The sequence below is a fragment of the Eleginops maclovinus genome, chromosome 12, assembly GCF_036324505.1.
Source record: "Eleginops maclovinus isolate JMC-PN-2008 ecotype Puerto Natales chromosome 12, JC_Emac_rtc_rv5, whole genome shotgun sequence".
In the NCBI taxonomy this organism is placed as follows: domain Eukaryota; kingdom Metazoa; phylum Chordata; class Actinopteri; order Perciformes; family Eleginopidae; genus Eleginops; species Eleginops maclovinus.
In genome coordinates, this window is record NC_086360.1 from 23681972 (window position 1) to 23696236 (window position 14265).

The 14265-nt window shown below is 41.3% G+C and overlaps 1 protein-coding gene across 6 annotated transcripts in view; it reads right to left on the reverse strand.

Moving 5' to 3' along the window:
- Positions 1–14265, reverse strand: part of LOC134874006 (membrane-associated phosphatidylinositol transfer protein 2) — a 44257-nt gene that overhangs the window by 9227 nt on the left and 20765 nt on the right. For 4 of the 6 annotated variants that reach the window (XM_063897966.1, XM_063897962.1, XM_063897963.1 and 1 more), the window contains exons 4-16: positions 13558–13679; positions 12868–13101; positions 12173–12508; positions 10569–10664; positions 8589–8693; positions 8323–8387; positions 5359–5603; positions 4935–5124; positions 4217–4336; positions 2899–3113; positions 2498–2673; positions 2195–2365; positions 1074–1229 (exon numbers count right to left, since the gene is read on the reverse strand). In XM_063897966.1, coding sequence (XP_063754036.1) covers positions 1074–1229; positions 2195–2365; positions 2498–2673; positions 2899–3113; positions 4217–4336; positions 4935–5124; positions 5359–5603; positions 8323–8387; positions 8589–8693; positions 10569–10664; positions 12173–12508; positions 12868–13101; positions 13558–13679 — 2231 coding nt within the window. The remainder of the gene's footprint in view (positions 1–1073; positions 1230–2194; positions 2366–2497; positions 2674–2898; positions 3114–4216; positions 4337–4934; positions 5125–5358; positions 5604–8322; positions 8388–8588; positions 8694–10568; positions 10665–12172; positions 12509–12867; positions 13102–13557; positions 13680–14265) is intronic. The other 2 variants (XM_063897967.1, XM_063897965.1) reach the window with 1 other exon arrangement.

Consider the following 14265-nt stretch of genomic DNA (forward strand, 5'->3'; position numbering starts at 1 on the left):
TAATGGCAAAGGAGCACCGTGTTAAAAAGTCTCAGATATAATGTTATAGTGCTGGAGATTTTATCAAATCAGATGCCCTCTGACCATTATCACAAGATGAAACACAGGGAACAGTAATCGAGGATAGAGCTACATTACACTAGGCTGTACGAACATCACAAGCAGCACAATCTTCACATCCACATGTCTCTGTTATTCAGATGAAGGTGAGAAAACCCTCTGCCGACATCAATAATCGGATTTGTATGGAAGTGATGAAGACACACTGAAGCCATCAGCACAAACACAAATGCTTGCTTCCTCAAAACACTGAACAAGACATGAATAGGAGACGGCAACAACAAACAGCAACACCACATGAGATGCTTATCAGATTTTCCTAAGTATTTCTACGGCACGTTAACCATGAAATAAATCGCCTTACATGAAACAATAGAGAGGATGCTAAAGTGATCAACCACCTATCTGGATTAAAAAACAGACTCAATAAATCGTGATACTAGGAATTGGAAGGTACAAGCGGCAAGCTGTGGTTATTTGTACTACTCACGTTATTGTATTTATAACCTGAATTAGAATAGAAGTACAACTAATAGTCAACTATCTCACAGTGCTGTACTGTATTATAGAGTTCTTGGATTATAGAATACACAGTATAGTTTTTAGCACGTTTCATTAATAATACTCCTAGTATATATATAAAAAATAATTAGAAGGTCACAACAATTGTCATTCATTTGGCCATGATCATAATTTGCTTATAGTGCTCATTTTGATAAGTATAGACGTGACCATTGATAGAGGTTTCCACTGTACAGGGAAAGGTATATACAGTTAATAAAAAGGTCTATGGGTGATTCATCTGAAACTCGACTGCAGCTATTCACTCTTGAAACAACAGCAATGGAAATACCCAGAAAAGACAAACACTTTTGAAATGTTCTAGCCTGATTCTGGGGTAAAAATCTGAGCATCTCAGCAGGAAGTGACAGCAGGAAGGTGGGAACAAAGAGACAGGGAGACGCAGTGAAGCGGGGGAGGACAGATGCGGGTGAATGGGAGATGCTACACACACTCCATAGTGGCGGGTGTGGCTTTGAGGAAGCCCTCCTGCCAGTTGAGCACCGGCACAGGGATGCAGGTCTCACTGATGGTCTCCTGACAGCGAAGGGACAACAAGGGAGGCCCGCTGTCAAGTAGCAGCTGAGCGTTGCTCTGGACTGTCTCCACTACAGAGGGGGGGGGGGTGGAGGGGCAGAAGGAGGGGGGGTCGGAGGTAGAGAGTGACGTACAGATATGGGGGACAAAAGGCAGAGAGAGAGAGAGAGAGAGAGAGAGAGAGGGAAAAAAAGACAAGGAAGACACAAACATATGAAGCAAGAACAACTGAACGTGAGACGAGAAAGCAGAGTCGAGGCCATTTCTTTTGGCACTGCTAGTCAGAAAATCAAACAATCTACATAGCGAACGCCCAGACACCTATAGTCTTAAAAGCTTTGGCACAAAAAATTATCTTTAAATTGTCTTTAAAACTTTATCCGTACCACTGGCTGTAGATCTGTTCTGAAAGCTGTTATTCAAGTGACTACCGTTAGGACAGAAGCGGATAAATATTGTCTTTCTTACACAGCTTATCAACCCCAATGTGGCTCCTTAATTAGTTCTGGGATGAAAGGTTTGTGTTTGCACTTAGAAAGATAAATCCTCTGCTCAATATTTACTTTGTACATTTCTGTTTACTTTTTCTCCAGGACAAATAGACAGATATTTGTATAAAAGGGTAGGGTGAGGCTCTAAGCGTTACCCCACAGTGTCCAAACAGAAACCACAAGCTGGACTTTGACCATGTTTAGATTGTAAACTGCTTTGCAAAACATGTTGAAGCACAAACACACTTTCTTTGAGCGAATGTGTCTGTGTATGAAGGGACCAGCCACGATGTCTTTAATGCATCGTACCCTGGGGAACGGGACAGTGTGTTATGATCATTCAATCAATCATAAAGTACCAGGATATGATCTTTTAAGTTAAAAGGAGAAATTAAACAGCAACTTCAATACAGTGACATTTGAATTTGTGTCTGTGCATGTGAAAAAAAGTGAGCACTAAATGAATCCACTGTTAATTACAGACTGGATATCTACTGGATTGATTTTACTGAGGATTTTAGACACCGTGGGTGCAGAGGGCTCACCCAGTAGGGCAGAGTTTCCGTCTCCCAGGGGAAAGCGCTGGTAACGGGGCACGTTGAAGGGAGGCAGCAGGTGAAACTTCCTCTCCAGCAGAGGCTCCAGGCGGGAGGCCGAAGGATCAGCCGGGTGGAACAGGTTGTAGACCTGCTGACAGGCAGGCCGCAGCTGGGCCACTAGGGGGAGACATAGAGCCGAAAACATGAGCGAGGGGGGTCAAGAATCAATTAAATATAAATGAAAAGTGTAGTGAAAAGTCCAGTTATAAGTTATAAATTGATAACATTATATACTCTTAAATAGCTCACCATCCAGCATAGGAATGACAGTCTTTCTCAGGGCGAGGACCAGGCCCAGCGGAGAGCCAAACAGGAAAAAGTCAGACACCTCAAAGTCGAACTTCCCGAGGGAGCTTCCATCCAGCATGGTGCTGCTGCTCGACCTGCGCGACACTGCATCGCTCCGCAAAACACTGGAGTGTAAGCTGGAAGGACAGCACAAAGTCATTGCCTCATGTTGAATTAAAATAAATCAGACTCAGAGAGCATGTAAAACAATGTCATGGTTATCTCCCAGGGACAGGGATAAGGATATTATTGAGCTCACAATAATATCATTCCTTTGGTAAGGATAATCTTAATGTCACATTTTCAAATTGTCCTATTCTTACATCCAGGTAAGAACTGTTGTCTTCCCTCACTAAACCCACCTGGTGAGGAAGGCCTGGTGCTGTTTTATCGTGTCCAGTTCGTAGGTGGAGGAGTCGCTTCTCTTGCGGGGCAGTTGTCGCTTGGCGTCGTCGCCTGAACCGGCGCGAGGGATGTCGATGTTGCTCCGGCTGAGGTGGCGGCTGCCCTCCAGGGTCGGAGAGGCTGAGCCGTGCCCGCTGTTCACGATGATGCCGGGAGAGAGGAGGTCCTGGTCCTGAGTGGGATAGAGGGAAATTAGTTAAATAAATTTATATCAATTAAAAAAAGACTGACATTTATTTTACAGCTTGGCAAAACAAGGTTTGAAGATGTTATAGTTGCTCATAGAATACACAGAACAGTACACGTCATTTTGACTTTTTTCTAAAGTTCTCAGAATTTGAATATTTTCAGAAATTCTCAGAATTTTGAATATTTTTAGAAATTCTCAGAATTTTGAATATTTTCAGAAATTCTCAGAATTTTGAATATTTTCAGAAATTCTCAGAATTTGAATATTTTCATAAATTCAGAATTCTTGGAATTTTGAGTATTTTCAATAATTCTCAGAATTATGTAAGTATGAGTGTGACTGTCTGTTAAAATATCAGTGGTTTCACTTTTCTGTTTGCATCGACTGTTTATTATATTATATTCTGCACATGATTGTAACGACGATCCAGTCGTGTGATATTGCAGTAAACTCTGTAAACCTTTATGCCATCTCAGCCGCCATTAACACATGTTATTTAACCTACACTTACTGCGGTCAAGAGAAACCCTCTTGCGGGAATTTCAGGTATTAGTTTTTATACCATTTAGATGACAGCATTTATGGGTACATACTGTTCCTAGCAGGAAATTGTTACACACTGTTTGCATTGCAGTTTATAATCACGTGGTTTGCACTATAACCTACTTGAACAGCTTTACTCATTCTATATACATCGATACAGCATAGTATCCCAATACTTTGCGTGTTGATATTGTATCGCTACACAGACACCAAGTGTCGATAATTTATTGTATAAATTATTCATACTGCAAATCAATAAGTTTATGGTAACTATTGCTTTTTCAATCCACTAGATGGTGCTGAGCTTTTTCTTGTGCGGTCATGGCCATGGGTAAAGTCAGTGGGATTGGCAGGAAATTAATCACAACAAAGATGGAGTCAGCAGAGAAAGAAATCAGAAATGCGCCATATTGCAATATATCGTATCTCAATACTTAGCATATCGTAGAATCGCAATACTATCGTATCGTGGCTTAAGTATCGCGATAGAATCGTATCGTGGGGACCCTGGTGATTCCCACCCCTAGTAACAAGTCTCTTACCTGCACACTGACCACGCTGCCCCTGCGACTGCTGTTCTGGCTCTCATTCACCGTCTGATTGCTGCTGCACAGTGCATCAAACCCCAAGATTCCTCCCACACAGTCTCCAATGAGGCAGACCTAGAAAGGCCAAAGGTCAGACATAGAGGTATTAAAATGATAGTTATATTTTTCAAACACATCCGTAGGGTTGAGGTTCACCTGAAAAAAACACAGTTTAATAACAAAAGCAAATGTGATGAAAATGAAACAGTTATATGTGTATATACTGTTAAGTGGAAAATCAATTAACAATGTTTTTAATATTGAGATGTATCAGGCTCAGCTGTGATACTGTAAATATGTACATATATCTTTCGAAACTATACAAAAACGTATATAATGTGCCATATTATCAATATTATCAGTGGGTATGCTTCTCAATATGTGTGTTCACAGATAACGATGGCATAATTATAATATCAGGGCCAGTTTGAGTTCATAAAAAGTGTCTTGTGAGTGAATAATGCATCCAGAAGTTCTTGTTCTCCGCACTGGTCCTGTTTTGTGAAACAGGTTAGACGATGAGATGAGAGTGGCTTAAGAATATTTTATGGAACAGTTTGAGAGATTTGTAATGAAATATGCAATTATTGTATTATTGAAGTTGTCTTTGTTTATTTTGTTTGTGAATAATCTTGTGTTTCTAAACCTGACCCTGGTATCTTCAGTGACTGACCTGGCCGGTGAAAGCTGCCCCGTCCAGAGACTTTAAGAAGTCTGAGAACACCTGGTTGGCTCTGACGATGACGGTGGCCATGGCCTCCTGGTACTGCGGGGCAGAGGTGGCCAGGAGGGGGAGCGCTGCCAGGGGGATGTGATCCTGGCTGCTGGACAGACAGCCCTCATCGTAGCTGTATGGGCTCAGGCTGCAGCAGGAGACGCACGTGAAATCATGAACACATTTATGGAATAACTGTGGAACACCACACCAGGAAATAACAGAGAGGGCAACTTAGTGGACATGTTTAAACGACAGCTAAAGACACATGGTTTTGAGCTGCACCTGGATCTCCTCCATCAGAAAACCACACTCACAGTCAATAAACAACAATGGTTATCCAACATGCCTGTAGCTTGCAGAATTACGTGCATCCTCTTACTTGGACACCAGGGAGAAGGCCTCGGCACAGATGGCAGGGCAGGGTACCAAACGGATGGCGATGCGTCCCAGCGCAGCGGGGTAGTGAACTCGCATGACTGTCTCGAACGCTGTGCTAATTGTGTTGACGTCGGCCTGCTTGCTGTTCTGGTCGCCTCCGCCGGTATCCAGGATGTTTCCTCCGTGCAGAACAAGGATCAGCACGTGGATCTTGGAAGGCTGCAGACACTGTGCTGACGAGCTCTCCTGGGAACAGAACATTTAAAAAAGAGTGATGTTTAGGATGAGGAGAAGGAGCTCCAGCAGAATCGATTATAGATGTACTTGTGGAAAATCCTGGCATAACCAAAGACAACATGCTTACTGAGAGGGAACAATCACAGATAGACATTAATACCTTAGCTATTGTATGTAAAATTAGTCAACCACACAACAAATGTTGGCACACTCTTTAGTAACACTTTCTATGTTGCCTATGTCTTTAAAGCATTATAACCATACTTAATATGTGTTATAATCTGCATATAGCACTGTAACTACTCCTGCTCCTTTCCATCATGGGTTAAAAAAGAATGAAAAATAAAAAAAATTAAGTATCCATGTTTTGTTTTATATCAATTGCCATGAGTGGAATAAAAAACTATAATAATAATAATAATAACAAATGTATAGTTTGAATCATAAATATAAATAATGCTAACAATAATCATGACACATTGTAAGCATTTTAACAGCGAGCTTTACTTATTGACCTTTTTAAAGATAATTACCATATTTGTAATACCTTATATCAATTTGTTATCCATAATAACGTGATTTCATTTACCGTGTGTCATCAGTGGGTGCTTTAGGTTAAGGAATGAACTTCTTGAGCTATAAAGGCAGACATAATGCATCATAAGGTGATTATAAGTCACTTTTAGTGGTCATTGTCTGATGTAATTACAGTAAAATAAAATAAAATGTCATCTAAAATGCCCAGCAATTATGATGTATTATAATACTTGGTGCTTAATAATGTGTGTATGATGTTTTTGTTTGTTATAAAGCATTATGAACACTTATGAGTACTTAAAACTAATATTATAGTTTCATAAGCAGATAATAACACACTGTTATGGGGTCAAATGCACACAGAAGGACTCACACTTGTATTTCAAGATCCACAGAAATGTTTTTCAATGCACACACAAATGTGTTCCGTTTCATATACATCTAAATAAAATCAAAATACAGAAAAAAGTTTGACATATGTACCTCTGATCCACACATTTGTTTTCCGCTGAACCTGCATACACAACCCGCTCTCTGTGCATGGGTCGCTGTGCATTCGTGTGTGGGTTTTTGAATTTGACTGATTAAATATGCTTTAGGTAGGAATTCTTGTGACGTTAGGGATGTGTTACTGTTAGCATATTTAATCATTCACGCAGAGACACTTATCCCTTATCTTACGCCATGTTGAATTTGACCTGTCGGCTCCGGACACCGCAGAATGCGTATGTGAAGCGCTACGTCATGAACGCCAGAAATCTTACCCGTGGGGGCGCGCTCATGTGATTGGCTTAGAACGGAGGAGACATCTGATTGGCTATAGATAGAAAACATTACAAGTACGAATCGGGTGACCGTCAGGGGAGTCTCAAAAAACCCACACACACAGCGACCCATGCACAGAGAGCGGGTTGTGTATGCAGGTTCAGCAGTTTGAAACGGAAAACAAATGTGTGATCAATGATACATTATGTAAAACTGTATTTGGATTTTATTTACATGTATATGAAACGGAACACATTTATGTGTGCATCGAAAAACATTTCTGTGGATCCCGAAATAAGTGTGAGTCCTTCTGTGTGCATTTGGGTATTATGAGACTGATGTGAGTGACCCCATACACTTTAGAATGCCTTACAGACACGAGCGTCTTAGAAAGTGCTAACCAAACTTATTTTTCACGAGACAGGGCCAGAGAGCCATGAAGGGAAACAGAACAGATCCAACCTCCTCTGTTCAACTGACGGAAAACAACAACAACAACAACAACAACAAGGTTTCCTGAGGACAATGCAAGTCACATTAAACACAACAACATAATGTGCAGTTTTGTCTTCTGAGCCTGATACAAAACTTTGTTTCAAAGAAGCACTTTATGTACACTCAACGCCACAGCTGCGAGTACACAGAGGTTGAACAGACGGTTGAGGAGGAAACACGGATTTGGGTTTTTGGAAAGGGCAGGGGTAGTACGTATTGGGTTTGATCAGGGGGGACTATGTGGAGCTAATGTAGCCCACAATGCACTTAGGCCATAACGTTTACTTACTGACTGGTGCCTTGTTACCGTGATGGTGGGAATGGGAGAGCTACTGGCTTGGCCGCTAACAGAGCCACGCATCTGAACACAAGAGGACAGAGAGGCTCAGGGACTTCTCTTCCCAAAAAACCTGATGCAAAATACTCGAGGGATCTTTAGTATTAGTAGCAATACCACAGTGTATATTACAATTAAATAGTGCTTCATTAAAAAGTATTCTTAAGTGTAATTATAATAATTCATTCCTAATTGATCATGAATAATTATCCATTTCAGCTTGTAGGGAGCTTATTTTCAACTGTTACTGAATATATTTTAGAGAAGAATTCCACCAGGAACTGAAGTTTATTCTGTCATTGTTTCTTACATTTTGTACAAATTATTTGAATCTTTAAATGAACCTAAGTTATGAAATACATGTAGTGGATTAACAAGTAAAACATTAAGTATTAGGAAGCCGAAAAAGGTACCTCAAAATTAAACTGAATGAATGAATTACTTGAGTATTGTTGCTTTAATACAAGTTAAACTAAAGCTTATATGTCCTTATAAGGGCATTTTCTGTGGAATTCGCAAAACAGCAAATGTACTTCAGAGATGATTCTGCTGGTTGTTGTTGTTAGTGGGTTGTTTTTTTTCAGACACACGTACCTCGTCTAGTCTTTCCTCACTGGTTGCTCTTTCATAATCCACTGTCATTTCCTTGAACAGCTCTCCTGCAAACACACACACACACACACACACACACACACACACACACACACACACACACACACACACACACACACACACACACACACACACACACACACACACACACACACACACACACACACACACACACACACACACTCTTAACATCTGGTACAGAGGCAGAGTGACTTTCCATGAAGAAGTAAATCTGGTCTTCATCCTACCAGGAGTCTCCTCCGTGTCTGCAGCTTCAATCTTGTCCATGAGGTCGTTGGAATTCCACTTGGTGATTTCCTTCGGCATGACGTCTTCGCTGTCCGACAGATCCTCTGCAGGGGCGACACAACATAAACCATCATCAGATAAAGTATGGGCCATTTAGGGTTTATAAAGTTGTATAGGATAGTTTATTTATCAGGATTAACATTGTTTGACAAACAGAGGACCAGCGTACAGGAACCTTGTCAAGCTTTCCCACAAGAGATGATCAATTAAATCAATTAATAGACATTTATAAATGCTTGATATAAGGCATCAATAAATGAGGTGGCCAGCAAATGAAAGTCACGCCGGGTGTGTTCATGTTTTCAGTATAGCACTGGTGGTTATCCATGGCTAGTTAGCCCATGTTATTTCTCTGACAGTTGCCAAGAATGTGGTCGGTTTAATTACTATAATGGAAGTTGAAAAAAACCAAATGTAGTTTCTAAGCAATTACCTACTGAGAAGAAGTTTAATCTAGTGTGTATAGTTCAGGTTTACACAAATATATGACTGGACTGTTTTATCCATCCACTACATATGTGTTAATTAAAAAGGCTCAGGATCTTAGTGCATCATTTTATATTGTGTATAATTAAATGCCTGTAGCTTCATTTCAAAAAAATAAACAGGCCGCCTCCTGGTATCTTAACTCTGTGTTAATACATCAAATCTGGAAATGAATGTATGAATGTCATGTAATGCTATTCACTCCACTGTAGCAATACTACAAATAAATAACACAACTGAAAAGAAATAGAATTCATTTTATTGCATAGAGACTTGCTTCGTGAGCAGGAGGTTGCAGTCAGAAGACTTCTGTCATTAAATGTGTGTTTCTATGACACAATTTGTCCTGCACACAGATCAACAAGACTTTTAGTTTTATTTTCTCACTTGATTCATTTTGTTTCTTTATAAAACATGTATATCAAACGGGTTATAAACTGGATAAGACAAAAAATAAAGTGTGAAGGCATAGAGGTATTTCTATTTCATCAATTTCAATAATCAATCAATAACATTATAGGTCAGTTTGATTGAACTGTAGTGCAGTCGTTTGATTGTAGACATGTGTAACTGTAGCAGATACATTATTTGTCTTTGTTTTGGGGTATAAGTACTAAGCTTCAGAAGACCAGACACACTGAATATGGCATCTAGGAGGAGTTCTACTTCTAAGGCTTTCATTTATTCATTTGCACTAAAAACAGAGAAGGATACAGTACGTGACAGTCAAAAATAAACCTTGTAATATAGCATTACTGCAGGAGGAAGATGAGCATAAACCAACTTTAAAGAAGGAAAAATGTACAGTCACGACTTCAGTCATGAATTTAATGTGCTTGTTTGATGAAATGTAAGGGGCTTTTACTTCAGGCCCCCAACACTCAATAATTAGTCCAAACAAACATAAAAACTGGACAACACAATCAATTATCAGATTCAAAACCACTCAGTCAAATCATTGAATTTCATGAGCAGAAATGTATTCAACGAAACACGTGCAGCGAAATCAGAAGCAATATATTAAATGACAGCAATGATTTTATTCTTGTTTCATCATCATTACTAAATGTTTTGAAACCATTTCACCATACAAACACTGGTCGGTGGTGGGTGTGTGTGTGTGTGTGTGTGTGTGTTGGTAAGAGGGAGACACAGGGCAAAGATAATTGTGATTTCTGAACCAGACGTCAGGATGAGACACCCGCCCCGTGTCCTCGGCCAAAACTCATCCGGCAGAGAGCAGTCACCTATTTCAACTGCAGCCCCAAAGCATGCTGGGTATCTGGGAAGCTTAAGAACTGATCTGTGGTTAAAGAGATGCATGCAGAGTCAGGGGAGGGAAAACAAGCAGTTTCTTTGAAAAACTGAACACACTGACCACCATGCTACTGATCTAACTAGCAAGCCCAAAAGGAAATCAAAACCGTTGTTACCATGAGCGTCGAAGAACTCCTCGTCCGAGCTGTCTTCGGAGTCTCGCGCTATGCTCTGCATCCTCCACTCTGAGATGCTGTGACGTGATGGGCTTCCTGAAAGACCACATGAAAGAAACGGACTGTTATTCTGGGACATGTGTTTCAGCTTCTCTCTTTCCTTTTTCAACACATTCACTCAAACACACACAAAGAAACATTGCACAATCTCCCCCGGCCCACACACCCACAGTGTTATATAAACATGCAACAGTCTCGGTGGTGCATTAGCTCATCACAGATGGACTTTTTGGTGGTCGGGGGAGGGTGCAAAGTGAGACCCACTGTAGCACTGACAAGCTAGAAACACCCCTAAAACCACCAAATGCCGCTCGAGGAAAATGGCAAAAGAAGGTGTATCACATGTCTTCAGTCTATGCCTAATACATTATGGGTGAGGAGCTAGGGGGGGCGGGGGGGGGGGGGGTATCACTGTAAGGGGCATGCTGGTGAGAGGGGGGCACAGCTGTGACTGTCAGCGCACAGGAGGAAACAGCAGTGTTGGAGAGGAGGGTCACTGTGAAGAGCGTCAGCCTCCTCTGGTGTGTTACGTCAGCACTGCTGCTAAAAATAGCCCGAGAAAACCACAGGGGTGAGACGAGGCGCGACGGATGAGAGTCAGGGTGCAGGCGGCAGCGACAGTGAGTTAATGGTCCTTTATTAAAAACTATTCTTGGGTGCAAAAGCATAAGAGTCACCATTTACTTAAAGTAGAAAAAGTACCTCTCATTTTGTTACAATACTAAAAATGATTATTATTTATGAGGAATAATTATCCAACACTGTAATGTTTCAGCTGGTGCATAAGGATGTTATTTACAAATACAATTTCTAATTATGTGTTCATTTTTATCTCGCTTTTTTTTCAGTTTATTTTAAGCTTGTGAATTCCACCAGGGAATTATCCTGTATTTAAACTTGATTAATTATATTTGTATCATTTATTTGAATCTTTAAATTAAGTCTTAAGTTATGTAACACGTGTAGTGGAGTATAAAGCTAAATATTAGTATTAGGTAGCAGAAAAGTGGTAAAAATGGTACTTAAGTACAGTACTGGAGTATGTGCACTTGCTGGAGGAGAATCAAGGAGGTAGGGGTGACACTAGAGATGGGTGTGTTTCGGACATGTGATGTCAAAGTGGCTGCTAAAAATAACCCAGGTGAGATCCGCTGAGTTGACGGGAGGTAAGTCAGATAGCACAGAAAAGCGCTCACCTTTCAGGCGAGTGTCCAAAGACTATGTTTGTTAGGATTGTCAATTTACTACACAGAACAATGACACGTAAAAAAAAAGTGCTACTTTTCACGAGCTAGACGCTCGACCCTGTTGAATTCTTCACATACCAGCTGCCAGCGTGGACTCAAACATCACAACTTTCTGTGTTTTGTGAAGGAACCGTTTGACTTTGTTGTGAGCATACCTCAGCCTTTAAGTTAGGAAGGAGTCGGGTGGCAGACTGAACATATAAAGGTGTGATGGGGTGTACTTTTAGATGTGATAATGTCTCTGGACTGTGTAGTCTCACACACACGAGTGAGTAAATAAGATGGCGTGCTCCTCACCTCCTCTCTTGGATGAGCGGGAGGATCTGGAGGAAGTGGACCACTGCTTGGTGAGAACGCCCCTGGGCTGTAGAGTCTCTCCTCCGGAGCTCACCACCACCTCCTCAGCTTCAATGGAGCTGATGGCCTCTTTAGCCTCCTGCTCTTTGTCTGGAGACGGCGCTCCTCCGTTGGCCTCTGTGGCCTCCTCAGCCTGACTGAACTGGGCCATCTTAGTGGCCAGGGCCAGCTGCGTTTCCAGCTCCAGCTGCCGGATGTCCTCCATAGTCAGACCGTACCACTCGTCCTGCCAGCACCAGGCCTGCCGGTGGGCGCGCACCATCACCTTTCTCAGTCCTGGGAGGAAAAAACAGGTAATATTACACACCTGCATTCTTATAAATAAAAGATTGCTTGTATTTATTACGATTATTCAGAGATTTTAGGGACGAAATATTTCAATAACTAAACAAAAAAATAAACAGAGCATTGATTTACTTTCATGTTGTGTTAAGCTCCTTCTGATGTAAGACCCTGTTCAAAGATCATCTTTTAGAAGTAAATATAAAATAAATTGTACCAGAACTTTTTACCCAAAATATTCTACAGCCACAACATTCAGGAAAGATTTTCTGTAAGTGGAACCCAAAATTAAAACAGCAGTACTGCATTTTGTGTTCTCTTAACATTCGTTGAATTGTAAACTGCTTACTCACCAACATCATGGATGAAGCGCTCGATCTTTGACTGCATGCCCCAGTAGCGAAACTCCACCTTGCAGAGTTTGTAGGCACACATGATGGGGGTCTTCCCTGGGTTGTTGTTGTAGTCTTCTATCCAGTCGTCCTGCAGAGGACCCCTCTGGGTCTTGGCTGACTTGTAGAGCCGTGTGTCCTCCTCTGCTTTGTACTCATGAGGGGGGATGGGATCTGTCACTATATCAATCGGGTCTGCCAAAGATACAAATCAGAATGACTAACGGAGACTGGCATGTTGGTTATATTGCATCAATTATGGAACAAATTCTGTGTATTTTCTGTTACAGTACATACGTAGATTGGGTGTTAAAACTTAATTGGATGTTCTGAATAAAAGAATCTGGCTGTCAGTTGAGTTTCTTCAGAAAAACATTTGTAGTAGCACTACATTGCCACAAGTCGGCTTCAGCTGCTCCTGATGGGAATACCAATATAAAAGACACACCATCAAACTAAATCTACTATTACTAACCTGTCGATAACTATTGATTGAAAAGGTCATTCCTTGCTTTGCTGGCTCCCTAATAGAGCTGTACAGTATATTGCTATTTGTGGATAGTGTGTGCAGCATGATACACATCAATTCATATTTGAAAATCTGAGTTTCTGTCGTTGTGAAGGTTCAGGATCAACACCAAACTGCCTCACCAATACTCCTCTGCCTCTTTTCTACTGCAGACATGTTGAAGACATCGACTTGGTTGCCGGTGTCGGGTTTGTAGTAGGTCTCAATGTCAATGGAGAACTTCTCAACAAAGGGGCAAGTGTATCTGAAAGAGCAGAGGCAACAAAATCAGAAACAACGGAACAAATGTCCCAAAGGGCTAGATTGCATAATAGGTTAATAGCTGCCTTGATTATGACACTGGCGTCTCAACCCAACGGCTCAAGATCATGACAATTCTTTTTACGAGTGCCAACACCCTCTCACTGCTGAGGGTAGGAAACGTGTGAGCCATGCCCATCTGCTGCATCCGTGGCGTCTGAGGCAAGGCTGTCACTGTTTGAATAGATGTGTCAACAGGCACTTGCAGTCTATCAATATCCTGACATGATAGTCAAGGGCGCATCTCTGTTCAGTACCTTCGTGTCTGTGTGTTTGTCCGACTCCACACACACAAACACTGACACCCTGAGAATGAGGGGCCATCCACTTCTATCAGCCTGTACGCGATGCTGGACACACACAGCAATCTGAAGGTCTGCTTGGAAACATTGAGGTCTTTACTTTATCTTTCTGTATTTCATTGAGCGACAGCAGCGATAGCAGAACTCGGGACTACAGTATGTCACATGGACTCTTACAAGTAAGGGCATTTTATATGTTATACACTGAATATTTATAATACTTTTTTG